This window comes from Hydractinia symbiolongicarpus, chromosome 3 (genome assembly GCF_029227915.1).
Source record: "Hydractinia symbiolongicarpus strain clone_291-10 chromosome 3, HSymV2.1, whole genome shotgun sequence".
In the NCBI taxonomy this organism is placed as follows: domain Eukaryota; kingdom Metazoa; phylum Cnidaria; class Hydrozoa; order Anthoathecata; family Hydractiniidae; genus Hydractinia; species Hydractinia symbiolongicarpus.
This window is the reverse complement of record NC_079877.1, coordinates 13,540,096-13,556,308: the sequence shown is the minus strand read 5'-3', so window position 1 is coordinate 13,556,308 and position 16,213 is coordinate 13,540,096. Positions and strand designations below refer to the sequence as shown.

At 33.9% G+C, this 16,213-nt stretch overlaps 3 protein-coding genes across 5 annotated transcripts; 2 read left to right on the top strand and 1 right to left on the bottom strand.

Moving 5' to 3' along the window:
• The first annotated feature begins 503 nt into the window (after nt 1–503).
• LOC130635843 (complex I intermediate-associated protein 30, mitochondrial-like) lies at nt 504–1,367 on the top strand. The gene has a single exon (XM_057445341.1). It carries the CDS (start codon nt 573–575, stop codon nt 1,278–1,280), a length of 708 nt encoding a protein of 235 aa, XP_057301324.1. The 5' UTR covers nt 504–572; the 3' UTR covers nt 1,281–1,367.
• A 138-nt stretch (nt 1,368–1,505) lies between these two features.
• On the top strand, nt 1,506–8,863 carry LOC130635842 (uncharacterized). The gene is made up of 10 exons (XM_057445340.1): nt 1,506–2,066; nt 2,370–2,519; nt 3,452–3,543; nt 3,631–3,681; nt 4,167–4,307; nt 4,703–4,903; nt 4,995–5,189; nt 6,751–6,857; nt 7,543–7,679; nt 8,064–8,863. The coding sequence occupies exons 1-10, from the start codon at nt 1,875–1,877 to the stop codon at nt 8,073–8,075; spliced, it is 1,278 nt and encodes a 425-aa protein (XP_057301323.1). The 5' UTR covers nt 1,506–1,874; the 3' UTR covers nt 8,076–8,863.
• A 652-nt stretch (nt 8,864–9,515) lies between these two features.
• On the bottom strand, nt 9,516–12,473 carry LOC130635844 (GTP-binding protein Di-Ras1-like). 3 transcript variants are annotated; one of them, XM_057445344.1, is made up of 2 exons: nt 12,318–12,473; nt 9,516–10,483 (listed from the first exon to the last, which is right to left on the bottom strand). In XM_057445344.1, exon 2 carries the CDS (start codon nt 10,461–10,463, stop codon nt 9,777–9,779), a length of 687 nt encoding a protein of 228 aa, XP_057301327.1. In that variant the 5' UTR covers nt 10,464–10,483; nt 12,318–12,473; the 3' UTR covers nt 9,516–9,776. The 3 variants fall into 3 exon arrangements, with proteins under 3 accessions (XP_057301327.1, XP_057301326.1, XP_057301325.1); XM_057445343.1 differs by having other exon boundaries at nt 12,247–12,404; XM_057445342.1 differs by lacking the exon at nt 12,318–12,473 and adding an exon at nt 11,171–11,348.
• Nucleotides 12,474–16,213: the final 3,740 nt, after the last annotated feature.

Here is a 16,213-nt window from a genome sequence, read left to right as displayed (position 1 = left end):
ATTGTTGTTTTAAAAACGAAAAGATTGTATGAAGATTCCTGCAAAAGGAAACCATTTTTAAACGAATTTAAAAACGTTTATTATCATTTCAGTCATGCAAGTTGGCCCAGACAGCAAAACCGTTTTAAAAGTCGCGACAAATGTATGTATATTTGGGGATCTCGGGTTTATCACCTGGGGGAATTGTCTCTAACATGCGGTTGTGTGTGGCCGAATAATTGGCATTATGTGGCGAATAAGTATACTACATAAATTTCCTGCAGAAAAACTCTACTCTTCACTCTTCCACACAGAGCTTTAAATTTCATCACCATGCTACTTCTCGGAATTAAACTAAAAACGTGATAAATTTAATAAACTAATTTAGTTAATTATTACTCCGAAATTTATTATAAACATAACATACTTAATCTTTTCTTTGTTTTGGGTCTTGCTCCCTATCTTTCCAATATAAGCACTGAGGTAAAGCGTTAAGCTATTTCGTGTACCTTGTACACAAATTCAAAACAAATGCAGATTAGTTTTGACCTGACGTTCTCGATGCAGAAGTTGGCTGTTTCTTTTTAGCCAAAATGTTAACAAAAAAATTTGCTGTAGATTGTGGAATATGGCTTCGAAAAAATGTAGCGTCACTTTGGAGAGGCATCAAAGGAGAAAACATTAAAGTATCAGATACTCAAGTGTTATACAATTTTGAGCAACCTGAAACTATTAAAAATTTTGTTTGTCTGTCTGACAATGAAGTTGGTGGTAACAGTGAAGCTAAGTTAACAACCAGCAAACATGGTCGACTTTTATTTTCTGGAAATGTTTCTACAGACATTGATAAGAATGTGAGCATAGACCACAGTGGTTTTTGTGGAATTCGATCAAAACCAATTACGGGATTGTTTAACAAGGTTGAAACTGTTGACATGAGTTACTATGATTGCATTGAAATAAAATATAGAGGAGATGGCCGTCCTTATTTTGTAAATATACAAACTGAATCAATGATGTTGCTCAATCAGTATGACTTGTTTCAATCCTTTTTATTTACAAAAGGTGGCCCATATTGGGAAGTTGAACGCTTGCCGTTTTCAAAATTTCTAATGACATATCAAGGCTATTTACAAGATGAACAATTTGATTTTAGTAATGTCAGAACAATTGGGTTATCTCTGAGTGACAAAAAATCAGGTCCGTTCTCATTGGAAATTGAATATTTAAAGATGATAAAAATAGGATTTCAACCAATGACATTTAGACATCTTAATAACAGAAGATTTCAACCGGAGTGAGAAAAAAATTAGGAAATATATTAGATTTGTGTATTGAAGTTATATCTTTATATTGCAGCACAATAATAGAGTAATAGCCACATTGGACTTCAGTTGTAGTTTTTGTCTTGTTTAGCAATGTATTATTACTGATGTGAGATTACTGTCTAATTGGGATATATTTCCCTTTATTTGCACTGAATATATTTTGCCAAACCAGAGTAAGTTAAAAAAGTGTAAAACTGATCAAAAGGAAAACCTTTTCCATCTTTGCTATACTAGGTGTTAAATTTTTTGGATTTTTTTAAATTTTCAATATATTTTGTTAAGGAGATTAAGTTGACTAAACAAATTTGCAAGATTAATTAACTCAATAGAGTATATGATATAAATCAGGAATAGCTGTGTAATCAAAAATTTAATTGGGATAATTATCCACAACATTTATTCCTAAATATTTTAAAGGTATTGTAATACTTATAAAAGAATATCTCTGTATCAACTATCAATGTCATACACTGATCTTCCATTTTTTAGAAATGTATATTGATATACAAAGTTTGCTTTCACTTATTCCCACAACATATACAAAATATGATCCTGTAGCACACAACCATGCCATTAAAAAAGTCTACAAAAGAAAGAAATGTTAAATCTGCCCAAAAGGGTGTCCAGAGCATAAATGAGAAGCTAAAGAATTTCTTAAAGTTGTACGAAACACACTGCAAATCTCTTGGGTCAGCTGTAGATAATCATTTAAAAGATGAACTGAAGAAGTATGCAGATGATTGTAAATTACTAGTTAGAGTAAGTACAATATTGACTCTTGACTGTTTTTCGTTCCAGGTAGTGATATTCGCAATGAGAAAATCTTCGGGCATATGAGACATCTGACATTAAAGATTATATTATATTAGTTAAAAACCTGGGCTTGGCTCAATAGATATAAAGCATAGCTTCAGTAGAAATTATAATAAGCTTACAATTTTAAAATTATGAGCTTATTTTTTGAGAAAAACTCTGTTTTTAAGACACCCCTCTCAAAATGCAGTAAAACTTAGATCATAATTGTTAGAGGCACAATCTATTGAAATACTTTTCTTTTTTTAGTTCACTCTTCAAGCACAGGAACCAAGCTTGTCAGAATCACCAATCAAATTAACTCCGTTAATAAAAACAATACGGGCACTTTGGTATAAAGCAGTTACAGAGTTATATTTTTGGGATTTGTGCCTGCCGTATAAAGAAATAGCTGCTCTGGTAAAGCAAACTTTAGAATCATTTTATTATATGTGTTATACATGTTTTACATATAAGCATCCACCTATTATATATATTCATCATCTGATAGATACTATAGAGGGGTGTTTACATAATTACACTTTGTATTCCATTTCCTGGTGATATAAATATGTTTTTTATAAAGCTAAATCTCTGTTAGTCATAAACTACAACTAACAAGGATTTAGTTTTGCCACTAACATTGGAAAATATATTCCCAAATGAAGTAGTTTGTATTTGTATGGCTCACCAATATAAAGTTCAGGGAGTTACTTCCTTTGTTGACTAGCAGAGTCTTGTCAATTGAGGTAAAAGGTAGGTTGTATGAGGCCTGTATAAGAAGTGTTATATTGTACGGTAGTGAGAAATGGGCAGTGAAGCAGGAAGATCTGAGAGACAGAAAGGGTTCAGATGAGCTAAGAAGCAGGCTAAGTATCCTTAGAATTAAAGATGTTCTTTCCAAGTGCCCCAGCTAATTCAATCTTCTTATCTGGATAAGAAGATTGAATTAGCTGGGGCACTTGGAAAGAATGGAGGAGGATAATTGGGTAAGAAAGTGTAGAGACTTGATAGTTCCTGGGGCAAAGCCTAGAGGCAGACCTAGAAAGATTTGGCAGGAGGTTATATGGACAAATTTGATACAGAGGAAGTTGAGTTTAGATCTAACACAGTCTAGATCAGATTGGAAGAGGGTTATTAATATACCCCGTCCAACCCATAGCATAGAAAACGGACATCATCATCATCATAATATGATGATGATGATGAATTTTTTAATATTTCTTTATGCTGCCCTGCTCACTTATTTCATAAAACAGCCATCTTACTCCTCAATTTGTCTAAATTTTTGAACTAGTATTTCTGTTTTGCTATCATCCATGCAGGTCATTTAATAACATCTTTATGTTTAGGAAACATTTCTTGCACAGCCAATTTATTCTGTTGAGTATGTGGAGTTTCTAAATTGCAAACTTGATGCATATTCCATGGAGAGATTGTCTCGGTATCTATTTCCACTTACTATATAGTTCAATATATAAACTATTTTGACTGAAGTATGGTAATAATAGTCTTCTTCTTTCTTTTTTAGGTGTCTCCCAGTAAATAACTTTTTGAGAACTCTAGTTCTTGATTTTACAAAGTAAGCTTTTTCTTCAATTTTTAGAGCTTAACGTGGTTATTAAATTGGAGTTATCACACATTTCTAAATTTTGTGATTGAGTATACCTCGTTATAAATAGATATGCATATTTTACATGGCTAGCCTTACAAATATCAAGGGATATACACCCTGTCTATTATTTCCAGGAGGGACCATGGCTTAGATGGGGAGTCCTAGAGTATTTAATCCTCATTTTGAGCTACGCAGAACCAATTAGGGTCCAGGCTCTATCAGACAACTCCCTGCAACATCCAATAGCTCACAGATTGTGCCATCTCCCCAATTTCCCCTTACATGACTTGGGTTAACCTAATATTGATTTTCCACCAAGGGGAATCGAACCCCAGTCTCCCACACAAAGTATGAGAGTTAAAATTACTAAGCTATAGCACCACTAAAAACAGCCACTGTCAAATTGGGTATTATGTTAAGATTGTTTTGAGGGACACTGTTTTTGCCTTCAGGTTAAATGATGAAGGGTTGATGTCATTGTCCAATGGTTTTCAGTCATCAACTTGCATAACCAAATTAAGTTTATGCTTTTGTGGCTTCACATCTCGTAGTGGATCAGTTTTGGGTCAAATGGTGACACAATCAGCTGTTAAGTATGCCTAAGTTTTTGTTGTTGTAGATACTGTTACACTTTGATGTTGGATGCCACAAATGCTCAATTTAAAGTTATTATTAGGCATTCATTCGATATGGGTACAACAAGTGCTTCTGATAAACTAGTTAACAGGAACGACAAGTATAAATTATGTCAACACGATCACTATTCGAAGTTGTTAAAATTTGCTGAAGACTGTGCTTTCCAACTTTATAACTTGCGTTTTCTGTTTGATGTGGTTATTCTAGTGGAAGATGAAGCTATTGTTTTTGTTGTTGTCATTATTTTTGTTACCATTGTCATTTTTATTGTTGTTTGCGTTTGTTGTTGTTTTTGTTGTTGTTGTTGTTGTTATTGTATACACTGTACATTACACATTAAAATGTTTATTAGCGAATTGTATGTTGATGGAAACATGTTAGAATGTGACGGTTTGGTCGAACTAATTCGATTGGTGGTAAATCAAGCAGAGATTGATGCAGCTGAAAGACAAAGAATAAAAGAAGAAGAAGAGCTGTTGATACAAACTGCTGTGTCTGAGAATGATAAACCAGTGTATTCAAAACACATTATTCCAGCAAAATCTGATACAAGGTACAGGAGTATTTTTATTGTAATTGTTACTTTTTGAATTTATAAGCGTACAAAATAATTGTTTTAACATATTTTCTTTCGTTTTGTTTAGAAAACCGCCAGTTTCTGGAAGGTCTCTTATTGCAAAGAAAGGCAAAAAGAAAAAGAAAAAAAAGAGTGGTTTAAAAAAAGAGCCAGCTAGAGTTGGTGCATGGTTGGACGTTTTGCATATTGCTGATAATGGAATTGACAATTTTACTGTGAATTCTGACAATGTTCCATTGGAAGTGATGAGGTTGCTGAAGAGGTAAATGTGCTTTCAAATAGCAAAAACTGTTCTTTTTTTTGTAATTTAAATTTACTTTTTCACTTTCATGATATGACGCAATATTCTGCAGTTTCAATTATCATGACATGTTCACATATTTGCAAACGAGATTTTTGTTGATTTTCGTTAGCTACAATTTTATCATTTCGCATCGTTGAATTTTAAAGACCTCTTCGTCATTAGGCTTATTTTGCGCACGATTAATGTTTGCGCATTTTCTGTACGCGGAAATTAAAGAGTGGGAAATTAATGTAACTGATGTAAAATATTAAACCTTGCTGTGATGATGAGATGAAGGTGATTTTGAGCTTTACCTTTGATTTCGTGCAGTATTTTGCACGAAACTTCTTTGAATTATATGTCATTAAAAATTGTTGCCACAACTGACTGCAGAGTTGCAACGCCTCCTCAAAACTCCACAAATCTCCTCAAAACGCCACAAATCTACTCTAAACGCCACAAATCTCTTCTAAACGCCACAAATCTCCTCAAAACTCTACAAATCTTAAAACTCCACAAATCTCCTCAAAACGCCACAAATCTCCTCTAAACTCCACAAATCTCCCTAAAACTCCACAAATCTCCTCAAAACTCTCCAAATCTCCTCTAAACCCAACAAATCTCCTCAAAACTCCACAAATCTCATCCAAACGCCACAAATCTCCTCAAATCTCCTCTAAACTCCACTCAAAACTCAACAAATCTCCTCAAAACTCCACAAATCTCCTTAAAACTCCACAAATCTCCTTAAAACTCAACAAATCCCCTCAAAACTCCACAAATCTCATCCAAACGCCACAAATCTCCTCAAAACTCAACAAATCTCCTTAAAACTCCACACAAATCTCCTTAAAACTCAACAAATCTCATCCAAACGCCACAAATCTCAAAACTCCACAAATCTTCTCTAAACTCCACTCAAAACTCAATAAATCTCCTCAAAACTCCACAAATCTCCTTAAAACTCTACAAATCTCCTTAAAACTCTACAAATCTCCTCAAAACTTCACAAATCTCCTAAAAACTTCTCAAATCTCCTCCAAACTCCACAAATTTCCTTCAAACTCCACAAATCTTCTCAAAACTCCACAAATCTCCTCAAAACTTCACTAAACTCCTTAAAATTTCACAAATCTCCTCAAAACTTCTCAAAACTCCACAAATCTCCTCTGAAAACAGATTTTTAACGACTAATTTTACAACCTAGCATGTTCTTATTTTTAAAATGCGTAGAAATGCTGGATTATAATTTGTTCTTTACTCTTGCCGTCACCTTTAAAATTTTCTCAAATATTCTCAAGTTTTTTAAAAATATGAAAATGACCTCAAGAATCCTAATTTTTTTAAAATATACCATCTTCTCAGACGGCTGAAAATTCCTTAAGTCCTCAAATCTCCATCAAATTTGACTCTAGAGGAAGACTGGCAACCCTGTGGTTTTAAAACTTTGAATTTGTAGTAATTGATACAATACTGGACAAAGTGTGTAGATAAATTTGTTTCTTGTTTGTTTTTATTACATGTTAGCCTGTGATTTTAGATGGATTGTAAATTCTTCAAATTTAAAAGAAATAGATCTGGACGACAATTTGATTGGTGAACTTGGTGGAAGAGAAATTTTATCCGCATTGCAGTCTCGTAAAGAAGGTCTTTATTATCTGTGCATTACTTTTTTAATTTTTATTAACCATCTCTGTTTAAAGACCCCCTCCCTTCTCCGCGGACTAATTTCATACGAAATACCGACACGACGGACGAGTGCCATGGTGTATCTATTAGTCTCTTTCATAAAACCCGTTGTCAGTGAACCAAAGTTAGTAGCTGACATTAATAACGGGCGTATTCCTATCGGTGTTTGGTGTTGACTTTTTGCCATTCGTTATTTAGGGTATGACTCTGCATATTTTTTAAGTAAGGCTTGGACTGTAGATATCCTCAAAAGAGGAAAAGATGTGTTTGTTTTTATAATAATAATAACAAACTAGTCGTTAGTCCCTGGAAAAATCCACGGGTTCGCCCGTCCTTTTTATACTGCATTGCGTGCGTCTCGCTACTTGCGCAACTAAGCTACCGTTTTGCGTGACAGACAGACGAGGGAAGTGCCGAATTAAAATTGAAAATGAATTATTAAAATTAAAGTTGATATATTAACGACGTTTTGAAAGTTTTACGACAACAGAGAGAAAAACATGCAAGCAAATTTTTGAAGCAAGCAAATAACTGGTTTAAATCGGATATCACTCGCATAGCGTTCACTGCAAAGCGTTCGTTGACAGCCTTGTACTGTTGGAGTGAAGTTAGTGTCGACTGAACAAGGTTTTTTTATATTTAGCTGGATTGAAACCAATTCACATGAAGGTGACGCATAGAATGGAGACAGATACTTTTAATAAAATCAACTCCTTAGCATCTGGATCGACAAAGCGTGGAAAGAAGAAAAAGAAGAAGAAAAATGGAAAGTCTGGAAAAGTAGGGTTTTTTCAAGCATCAATTTTAAAGTAGCTAGCTACAGATAGACTAAAGATATGCATAATTTTGGCTTATGATAAGCATATTTTGAGCATACAGGTGAAACAGATTGTATAAGTAAGAAACCAATTGGCGATCAGTAAATTGTTCCTAATAGGCTGACAACAATCTTATAAGTGTGCCTAAGTGAAGACTCGAACCTGTGATTTAACGTTGACAGCGCTACCCTTGCACCAACCCCGTCCTTGCACCATTCCCCCCGCCATTGCACTATCCCCGCCATACATTCATATTTCATATCCTGAAACATCATTTTTTTGAGAATATAATTAATTTGTCGTTCAACGCTTTACAGAATATATCCAAGCAATTGTTTAATTTTAGAGACGGGTGTGACAAGGACAAGGACATGATGACAAATTTGCGAAAGGACAGAAAAGGTTTTTTTTATTCTCCCAAACTGCTGTTGGATCACTTTACTTCAGTATTTTATGTCGAAGTTTATATAATGCTTAATTTTGCAAAAAAGTATACATTTGCGAGGGACTACATTCTCACTCTAGTAAGGAATGGGTTTTCTAACCTGAGCGCGTGTCTTATGCACTTTTTTCTAGAATGACCAATTTAAAAACATTTATATTCGTGGAATAAAATGAAATGACAACAACAATTTTAAAAATATTTAGCAAAATCTTTTCGGTAGAAAATCAGCATCAATACTATAGATGTTACAATAAAATGATTTGCTAACTATTTTTAAAATTATAAGAACAATGGTGCATATGTGAGCTATATTTGTGTAAGTATTCCTACACATTATCTTCCCAAGTGCTGCAAAGATGATGGATCGAGCGGGACTTGAACCCACCACCTCTCTCTTTCCGGGTGATTTCTCTACCGACTGTGCTATCGATCCGATGCTGTGTCTCTAGCACATGTAGTACACGAGGCGAGGATACTACCTCCTTGCGACATACCACGAGGGCGAGGTGTATGTCCTCCTTGCGACAAATCTATTTTTAAAATTGTTGTTGTCATTTCATTTTATTCCATAACTCAACGGCTAATTTTAACACATCTATATTTATATGAGTAAATTATTTTTCTGTGTTTATATATTTTTAATTTTGTACATATTTAATTTATTATCAACGTTTGATGAAAAAATAACGTTTTATTTATAATATTTTTCGTCCTGATGTTTTTTCATTCATTTGTGTCAGTCTATTTTGTAACGCGGCTCAGTGAATTTCGAAAATTTGTCTCATACCAAGTAAAGGTTTGAGATAGTGATATGACTGTTTACTTTAAAAATAATTGCGAGGTATCCAAGAAAAGATATAAGAAGAAGAAGATATAAATATCGCAGTTAGGTGATTGGCAGATATAAATATCGCAGTTAGGTGATTGGCAGATATAAAATCGCAGTTAGGTGATTGGCAGATATGAATATTGCAGTTAGGTGATTGACAGATGTGAATATCCCAGTTAGGTGATTGGCAGATATAAATATCGCAGTTAGTTGATGGGCAGATATGAAAATGCAGAGGTGCTTGATTATTTTTGTATTTCGAGCACGTCTATATTGTGCGTCACTTTCAGTACGCCAAAATTGAATCAGTTAAGGCGCGAACCTTATTATTAAATTGCAAACTTTAGGTGGAAAAGATATTAATCTCTTAAGGCAGAAGAAGCGTGAGTGAAACCTTGAAATCATGTAGGTCGCGTGACTTTTTATAACTTCAATTTTCGCGCCTTTTTATGATGTAGCACAGTCGCTACCACTATAATTCGAGGTGCGCAAAAGTCCGCACGATTTAAAGCTTTGCAACTGCGTAGTAGAAGCTATTTCACGTTTTCTTTATGCAAGTTTAAATTGTGTGCCATTACACGAAAGAAATATAAATGTATTTGAAATCTTTCCAATAAAAAGTCAACAAGTCCTGAGGATGACTTCTGCCATCTCCACTGTGTTAAGATGTTCGTCGTTAACTATGAAATGTTGTATGCTCGTTTTTCAGTATATTGTTATCTAAAAATTTGTTTTAGTATAGTAACTTCATCGCCATATTTAGTTTCGACTTGATAAACCAAACGTCATTGCACAGAACAACAGTTCGAGCAGCTTCCACTTTTTTCATTTTTCTTCATAAGTTTTCCCAACCTTTTTATCGTATCTTCATTCGGTATCATGGTAGCGATGAGTTCGTTCAAAGAATTCTCAAAAGCTTCTTTGACGTTTAAATTTAATTTCGAAGACGTCTGTATATGCTTGCAGTTGTCTCCTAACTTTTCCACAAAATCATGAACAGGTTCATCTTTGTTGTCAGGACCACAATCCTGACGTTTGTCCAACTTCGTGCCGACGACGGTGAGTAGCATGTCGTGATTTTCTCCCCGCACTTTCACGAGTCTTTCATATAAAAAATCCAACTCTCTTATTGACGATTCGTTATTGACGTCGTAAACAAACATCACAGTGTCCACTCTATTTAAATATAAATCCATCATCGCTGAAAAATCCCAGGAACCTGTCATATCTATAACACCGACATTGACGCATTGTCCCATATGTCGATACGACTTGACATGAAAGTCTTCTATAGTCGGGTTGTAGTTGTCGCTAAATGATCCCTTTAACCATTTCCGTACTAATTGTGTTTTTCCAACTTCACATTTTCCAAGTAGGAGCACACCGATTGTATCACGTCGTCGTAACGTCCGTAAAGCATTTCGTCGACTTTTATTCCGTCGACGTGCCGGCGGTTGTCGTCCAGTCTGCATGGCTATTCACCTTTAACACCCTAGGTATGATAAAAAATGGTATGCAAGTGTGTTGATTTAAGAGTCTTGTGAAAACATGTAAACAGTAAACTTGTGGGAGCATTTGCAGGATGACTCAAGCTGTAGCTTATATGAATATGGAAAAGACTGGATAAGTGAAAGAGAAGTTAAAACATCAGTCTGCTGTTATAACAGTTCCGACAAAATTTTTAATGTTCACACTGTCGTAAGACGTAAAACTGTCGTAAGGCTCATGACGATTGAAGCATTATGGTCACGACGATAAATGAGAATCAGCCTTTAAGGATAAAGAAATAAAAACCTCTGCGCCTAATTTGTTTATATATAGTTTAAGCTGCTTCACATTACAGATTTTTTCCAAGAAAGGGCTTTAGGTTGAGGTTGTAACCCGAGCTATCGCTTCGAAAATTATGTGTACGAGGTTGGGAAGAAAGATGAAAAAGTAAAAGGCTTTTAGAAGCTGGCCAGCAACAGAAAAATTAAATGATTCGTTTGTATTTCATTGATAGTATGCTCTTGGTTTAACCTATTCTTCTATATTTGGAAAAAATGCCGAGTTAAAAAAATACTTGGAAAAATTTGATCTAAAACATTTAATAAATTAAAATAGGTAAATAAATAAATAAAATCTACCTCACATATAATATCTTAACAGAAGAAAAAAAAATCGCAAAATATAAAATTACCATTTAAAAGCAAAAAAACAGCAAAGTGAAGATGGAACAGCAAAGCTTTATTTTAAAAATATTTAATCGAATTCACTCGCCATATTATCAATCTCTATCTTCTTTTTTATTTCGTTTTTCTCTTTTTTTTTTTCTCTTGAAATTTATTTATATTTATTCAACTGTTCTTCAATATAGTAGCCATATTTGTTTAACACACAGGTTGAAATTAACGCATTGTGTAATGCTTACCAACTTTGTACCTAGGCCCTATGACACAGCCTATTAAAATGCAAGCAGCGACATTTAACATTAAAAAGATTTTTAGCGTGCGTGGTATGGGTACAAAGTTGCTATTGCAATGATTCATCAGCTTTGCTTCTGTTTTTTGTTGTTAATGGCAACGATATTTCTGTTATGGGACCTAGTACTAAACTTAAGTGAAGCTTTAAAAAAAGCAAATGCCTAATATTTTGAAAGTGAAAGGGAAGCAACAAGGGCGCTTTGTGAGTTGCTCACACCTGTTAAAAGCAAATACAAAACGATGTAATTGCAACTTCCTACCCAGGACAATTTTATTACCTAAAAACGCTCCAGAATGATAATTGTTGGGGACGAAAGGTCAGCATCTCTTAATGTTAGAGTGGATCTAATTCTATTTTTTTATTTTTTATTTTCTTTTATTAGAACAACGTATCGTTTATAATTTATGGATGCAATCAGTTTTACATAACGATTTCTGCATCTTATTTCGTATATCTCTTTTTCTTTATGGTTGAAAAGAGTTGAATATCTATATTATAATGCCCGTATACGTCTGTCCGTCAGTCCGTCTGTCTGTCATGCAAAATGGTAGCTTAGCTGCGACGGGCGAACCCGTGGATTTTTCCACGGGCTAACGACTAGTTTTGCTCATTTTATTAAGAAGAGACGGTACAAAGAGTGATTAAAAAAAATTTACAATCTGAGGGAAAGTGTGACACACAAATCAAAATGCTTTAAACGAATGTTAAGACCCTCCTCCACCCTTTTCGCTGCCCTCAATTTCAGAATGAAAAAGTGAAATATTTAAGTCCACCACTAAGAAAAACACATACGTTTCTGTAGCACCATTGTTTGACTACTGCAACTGTAGAAGAAGAAAGAAATGTAAATAAAATAATATTACTTTTTACTTTATTTCTTCAATATTACTTCTTTATTATTATTTCTTTATTATTAGTAGTATTTGTTCACTTCGTCTTCATAAAACTCGCCTTAACAACAACGTTACGTTAATTGTGTGTGTAGAAGTTTTCTTTCTTAATCGAAGCGAAAATTGTTTTAACAGGCTACCCGCTAAATAGAAAGGAATTTTAAATAATCATTTATTCAGACTTTTTGTTATTCTATCTAACTCGGTTTAGAAAAATTTTAAATTTATTTCATTTATTATGAAATTTTGTAAACATGGCAGATTTGCTATAGTAAAACGTATAAATATAACCTATGAATTAATTCGAGTGTTTTTTCTCTCGTTGCAAAGACTTTTTGCTGCTGTTACTAGGCAACCATTAAACAAATACACATTTTCCCCTTGAACTTGAAAGGTGTTTAACCCCAAACAGTTTTTTAAAATCTATACAGGAAAGACGTTCAATCAGGGAGGAAGTCATCTATTATTTGTTCTCTTTTGTTTTCTAGTACGTGATATTCGGTAAAGTCTGCAGTTTCGTGCGTTCTGCGGATTACACCGACCACCGCCCCACATGTACGCGCCACAGGGCCGTGTAAACATTTTCAGGATTCATTTTGGTTCATAAATATACAATGCTCTCTCAATATTCTTAATCCCTTCAGTTGCTGTGAAAAAATTCAAGATTATCAAAACCGCTGCAAAAGTTGCAATCTTTTTCTTCGCTTATAGAAAGACAACAAGACTTTTGGCTAGCATATCTTCCGTTCTTTTCAAATCAATGTCCTCTGATTTATTGCTCCGTGATGCCGACTTATTTGCTTTGAATTATTTAAAAAAAAAACTTTAAGATTTTAATCTGTTGTTATCATGACGGCAGGCTTGTGAAGTTGTTCCACGTAGGATCACAAAAAGATCATGGTCGCCGTCGTTTATTACATATATATCAAAAAAAATTTTGATATTTCTCGCTTTCTTCATCGCTTTTCATCCCTACTGACATGCTAAAAAATCATCGCTATAAAAATTGAAAGCGATGAGAAATTGCCGCCCTAGTGGAACCTAAGCTTTAACAAACACATTTGTTTTATTTTCAGTTTAGATTCAGGTAAAAATGAATGAGTATATCTGATTATCTCGGGAAACAACATGTGAAATACTATCTTTCAGATTTTTTTAGGGAAAAAATGGTCTGGGAAGCTTCAAAATTCGCGATATTTAAGTATCGCGAAATTTTTCTTGCATTAACGTATACAAATTGAATACGTAAATGTAACAAAATTTTCACGATAATTAAATTTCGCGAAGTTTGGAGCTTTTCGCGAAATTTTTCCACTATTGACGCATAGCCGTAAACTGTTCATGTTTCTTGTTTCTCTATCATTGTTTACGACAATAGAGGAACAATAATAACCACTCTAGTTAAAGTTTGGTATACACTGCATACAATAAAAACATTAATCTCGCAAAAAATAGTATATGGCCTGTTTTTTTTTTTCTCAAACTTAAAATCGTTTGCGTTCTCTTTGCACTAGGGAAAGATCTACGCTGCAGTGAAACTAAATTGTCTATTTACAAAAGAGGACCGATGATTCGCTACTTAATCATCGTGCCAGATCATTGATTTACTGCGTCATATGGAGAGATGATAGCAAACAACCTCGTTTCCAGCACCTATTGTCTTATTTCGAAAACACCAGAACCGCCTTCCCGATGTTAGAAAAGATACAAGATGCCCTGGGGACGAGGTTGGGTAGCAAAGTATAGCAATTAGTGATAAGTGGTAAAACTTTTTAATGAATAATTTAGTTAACAATTTGGTCCATTTCCATAGCAACTACAATAGCTTCTCATTAATCTATTTAAACTTTAATGTATTTGTTACTTAAATACTTTAACCTATAATCTCTTTTTGTGTCAAAAATAGAAAATTGCCTGGTAACTAGTTACAAGTAAATGATTTTCCTCTTTGTTATTAACCCCTTGAAGTTTGATGCAAACTTCGTTTCCAATTTTTTTTTGAAAACAAACGAAATTAATATTCTGCTGTCTCGTTTTAGTTCAGATCACTTTGTTGCACGGTGAAACAGATTGTACAACATTAATTCGCTGAGATCCCACGCAGGGCTTAGCAGGCACTTAAAATAGTTTGTTTTAGACGACGGTGGAAATTATATAGGATCTCATACAATTTACAATACAAATACGGCCTTGTACAGTCTACATCGTTTTGTGTGGCTAAGAAAAACAACAGTTAACAAGCCCCCTTCCACCTCAAAAAAAAACAAATTTGCTTCCTACAGGGCTAAAGAGCATTTTTAGAGGCAAAAATACAACCTCAATCAGTTCCAATGTGAGAACTATATTCTTCTGTAATTTCACTCAATGTAGTAGCAGAAAACACTATTGCAAAGTTGAATAGAGACGTTGTTGAAAATCCTGCGGAAGCCATGGGTGCTCATTAATTTAGGCTATTAATATTGCTTATTGTAGTGATAATTTGCATCGGTTAATAAAGGCTTTCGGAAGATGCATGCGTATAAATATTTTGTAAACAAGAGATTGATGCTATTAAAAATCTTAACAAAGCTGAAGAAGAAATCTGTAGCTGGCTTGGTTCTAATTTTCGGTTTTTGTTGGTTTGTTTTTCATTTATATGAAATTACTGAAAAAAAATTATCGCATGTTTTTTATGAACTAATTGTTATTGGGGGGGTCGTTTTGTTTACCTGGAATTAAAATTTGAGGGAGAAGTGAATTTTATTTTTTCTTATTGAGTAAACGCGTTGTTGAAAAACATTCTTCTCACTTTGCTGCTGATATTTGGTTCATGATTGGACGAATACAAACCTCTTACAAACAATTCACAAATACTAGTTTAGTTTCATATTTTACGTAAAATTAACGAGCAAAATTATGCTACGTAATTTTTAAAAAGTAGCGCAAAATAACTAGTTTTGCGAAAATAGTATTTATCGTTTTTTACAAAAAAGAAATCATCTAAATTTCACGAGAAATGTTTTTCGTGAATTTTCTAATAACTGTGGCCCGTGAAAAAATACACGGGTTTGCTCGTTCTTTTTTTTAACGCATTGCGTTCTCCTCGTTACTTGCGGTACCATTTTGCGTGACAGACAGACAGATGTTTAACAAAATTGACAAAAACTTGCAAAATTTGCTAAAATTAAATCCCCATTTTTAATCCGTTGCTATCTATTATTACTATTATTATTGTTATTATTGTTATTATTATGTCACTTACACGTTTACAAGTCTGAAATTGTTCCCACTTTAAGTATAAATTTTGCAAAATCGAGAATCGCAACAAGTAAATTATTTATTTATTTTTATTAAAAAAAAAAAGAAGTTAAGTGAAATTTTAGTCTGCCATTGTTTATCCTGTTCTTATTTGTCCACCATACTCAGCTCCATTATTATTGTAAAATTATTCTCATAGAAAAAATTTACTACTAATTTTGTGTAAGAAATAAACCAAAAGTATTTACTTATCTATTCAACTGTAGCGTAGCCTAATGGTTAGGGAGTTCGTTTTGCAGACGCAAGGCACGTGGTTCGGTCCCCAGCGCAGGCATGTTTAGGAAGTGCCTTTACTACAGCTACGGTCAACCCATGCCATGTGAGGGAAATTAAGTAGGCAATGCCGGTGTATACCTAATGTACTCAGAATACAGGACCCACGTTAGTAACAGTGTTTCCAGCACTGAAGTAGCTATCCTGTATATTTATATATAATTCCACTCTAGGGCAAATATTACATTATCTAGAGGCCTGGTATCAAGTTATTGTAAAAACAATTGAATGCTTTGGTAAAATCTGCGTCAAATAAAAATTAGATGGTTTAAAAACACTTCCTGCTAAGAACGTAATTT

Excerpts from the sequence above, each read along its gene's own strand:
- LOC130635843 (XM_057445341.1), top strand. The coding sequence starts at position 573 with ATGTTAACAAAAAAATTTGCTGTAGATTGTGGAATATGGCTTCGAAAA.
- LOC130635842 (XM_057445340.1), top strand. The coding sequence starts at position 1,875 with ATGCCATTAAAAAAGTCTACAAAAGAAAGAAATGTTAAATCTGCCCAA. Across the intron at positions 3,544-3,630 it reads TCCATGGAGAGATTGTCTCG|GTGTCTCCCAGTAAATAACT; the intron begins GTATCTATTTCC and ends TTTCTTTTTTAG. Across the intron at positions 6,858-7,542 it reads ATTGCAGTCTCGTAAAGAAG|CTGGATTGAAACCAATTCAC; the intron begins GTCTTTATTATC and ends TTTTATATTTAG.
- LOC130635844 (XM_057445344.1), bottom strand. The coding sequence starts at position 10,463 with ATGCAGACTGGACGACAACCGCCGGCACGTCGACGGAATAAAAGTCGA.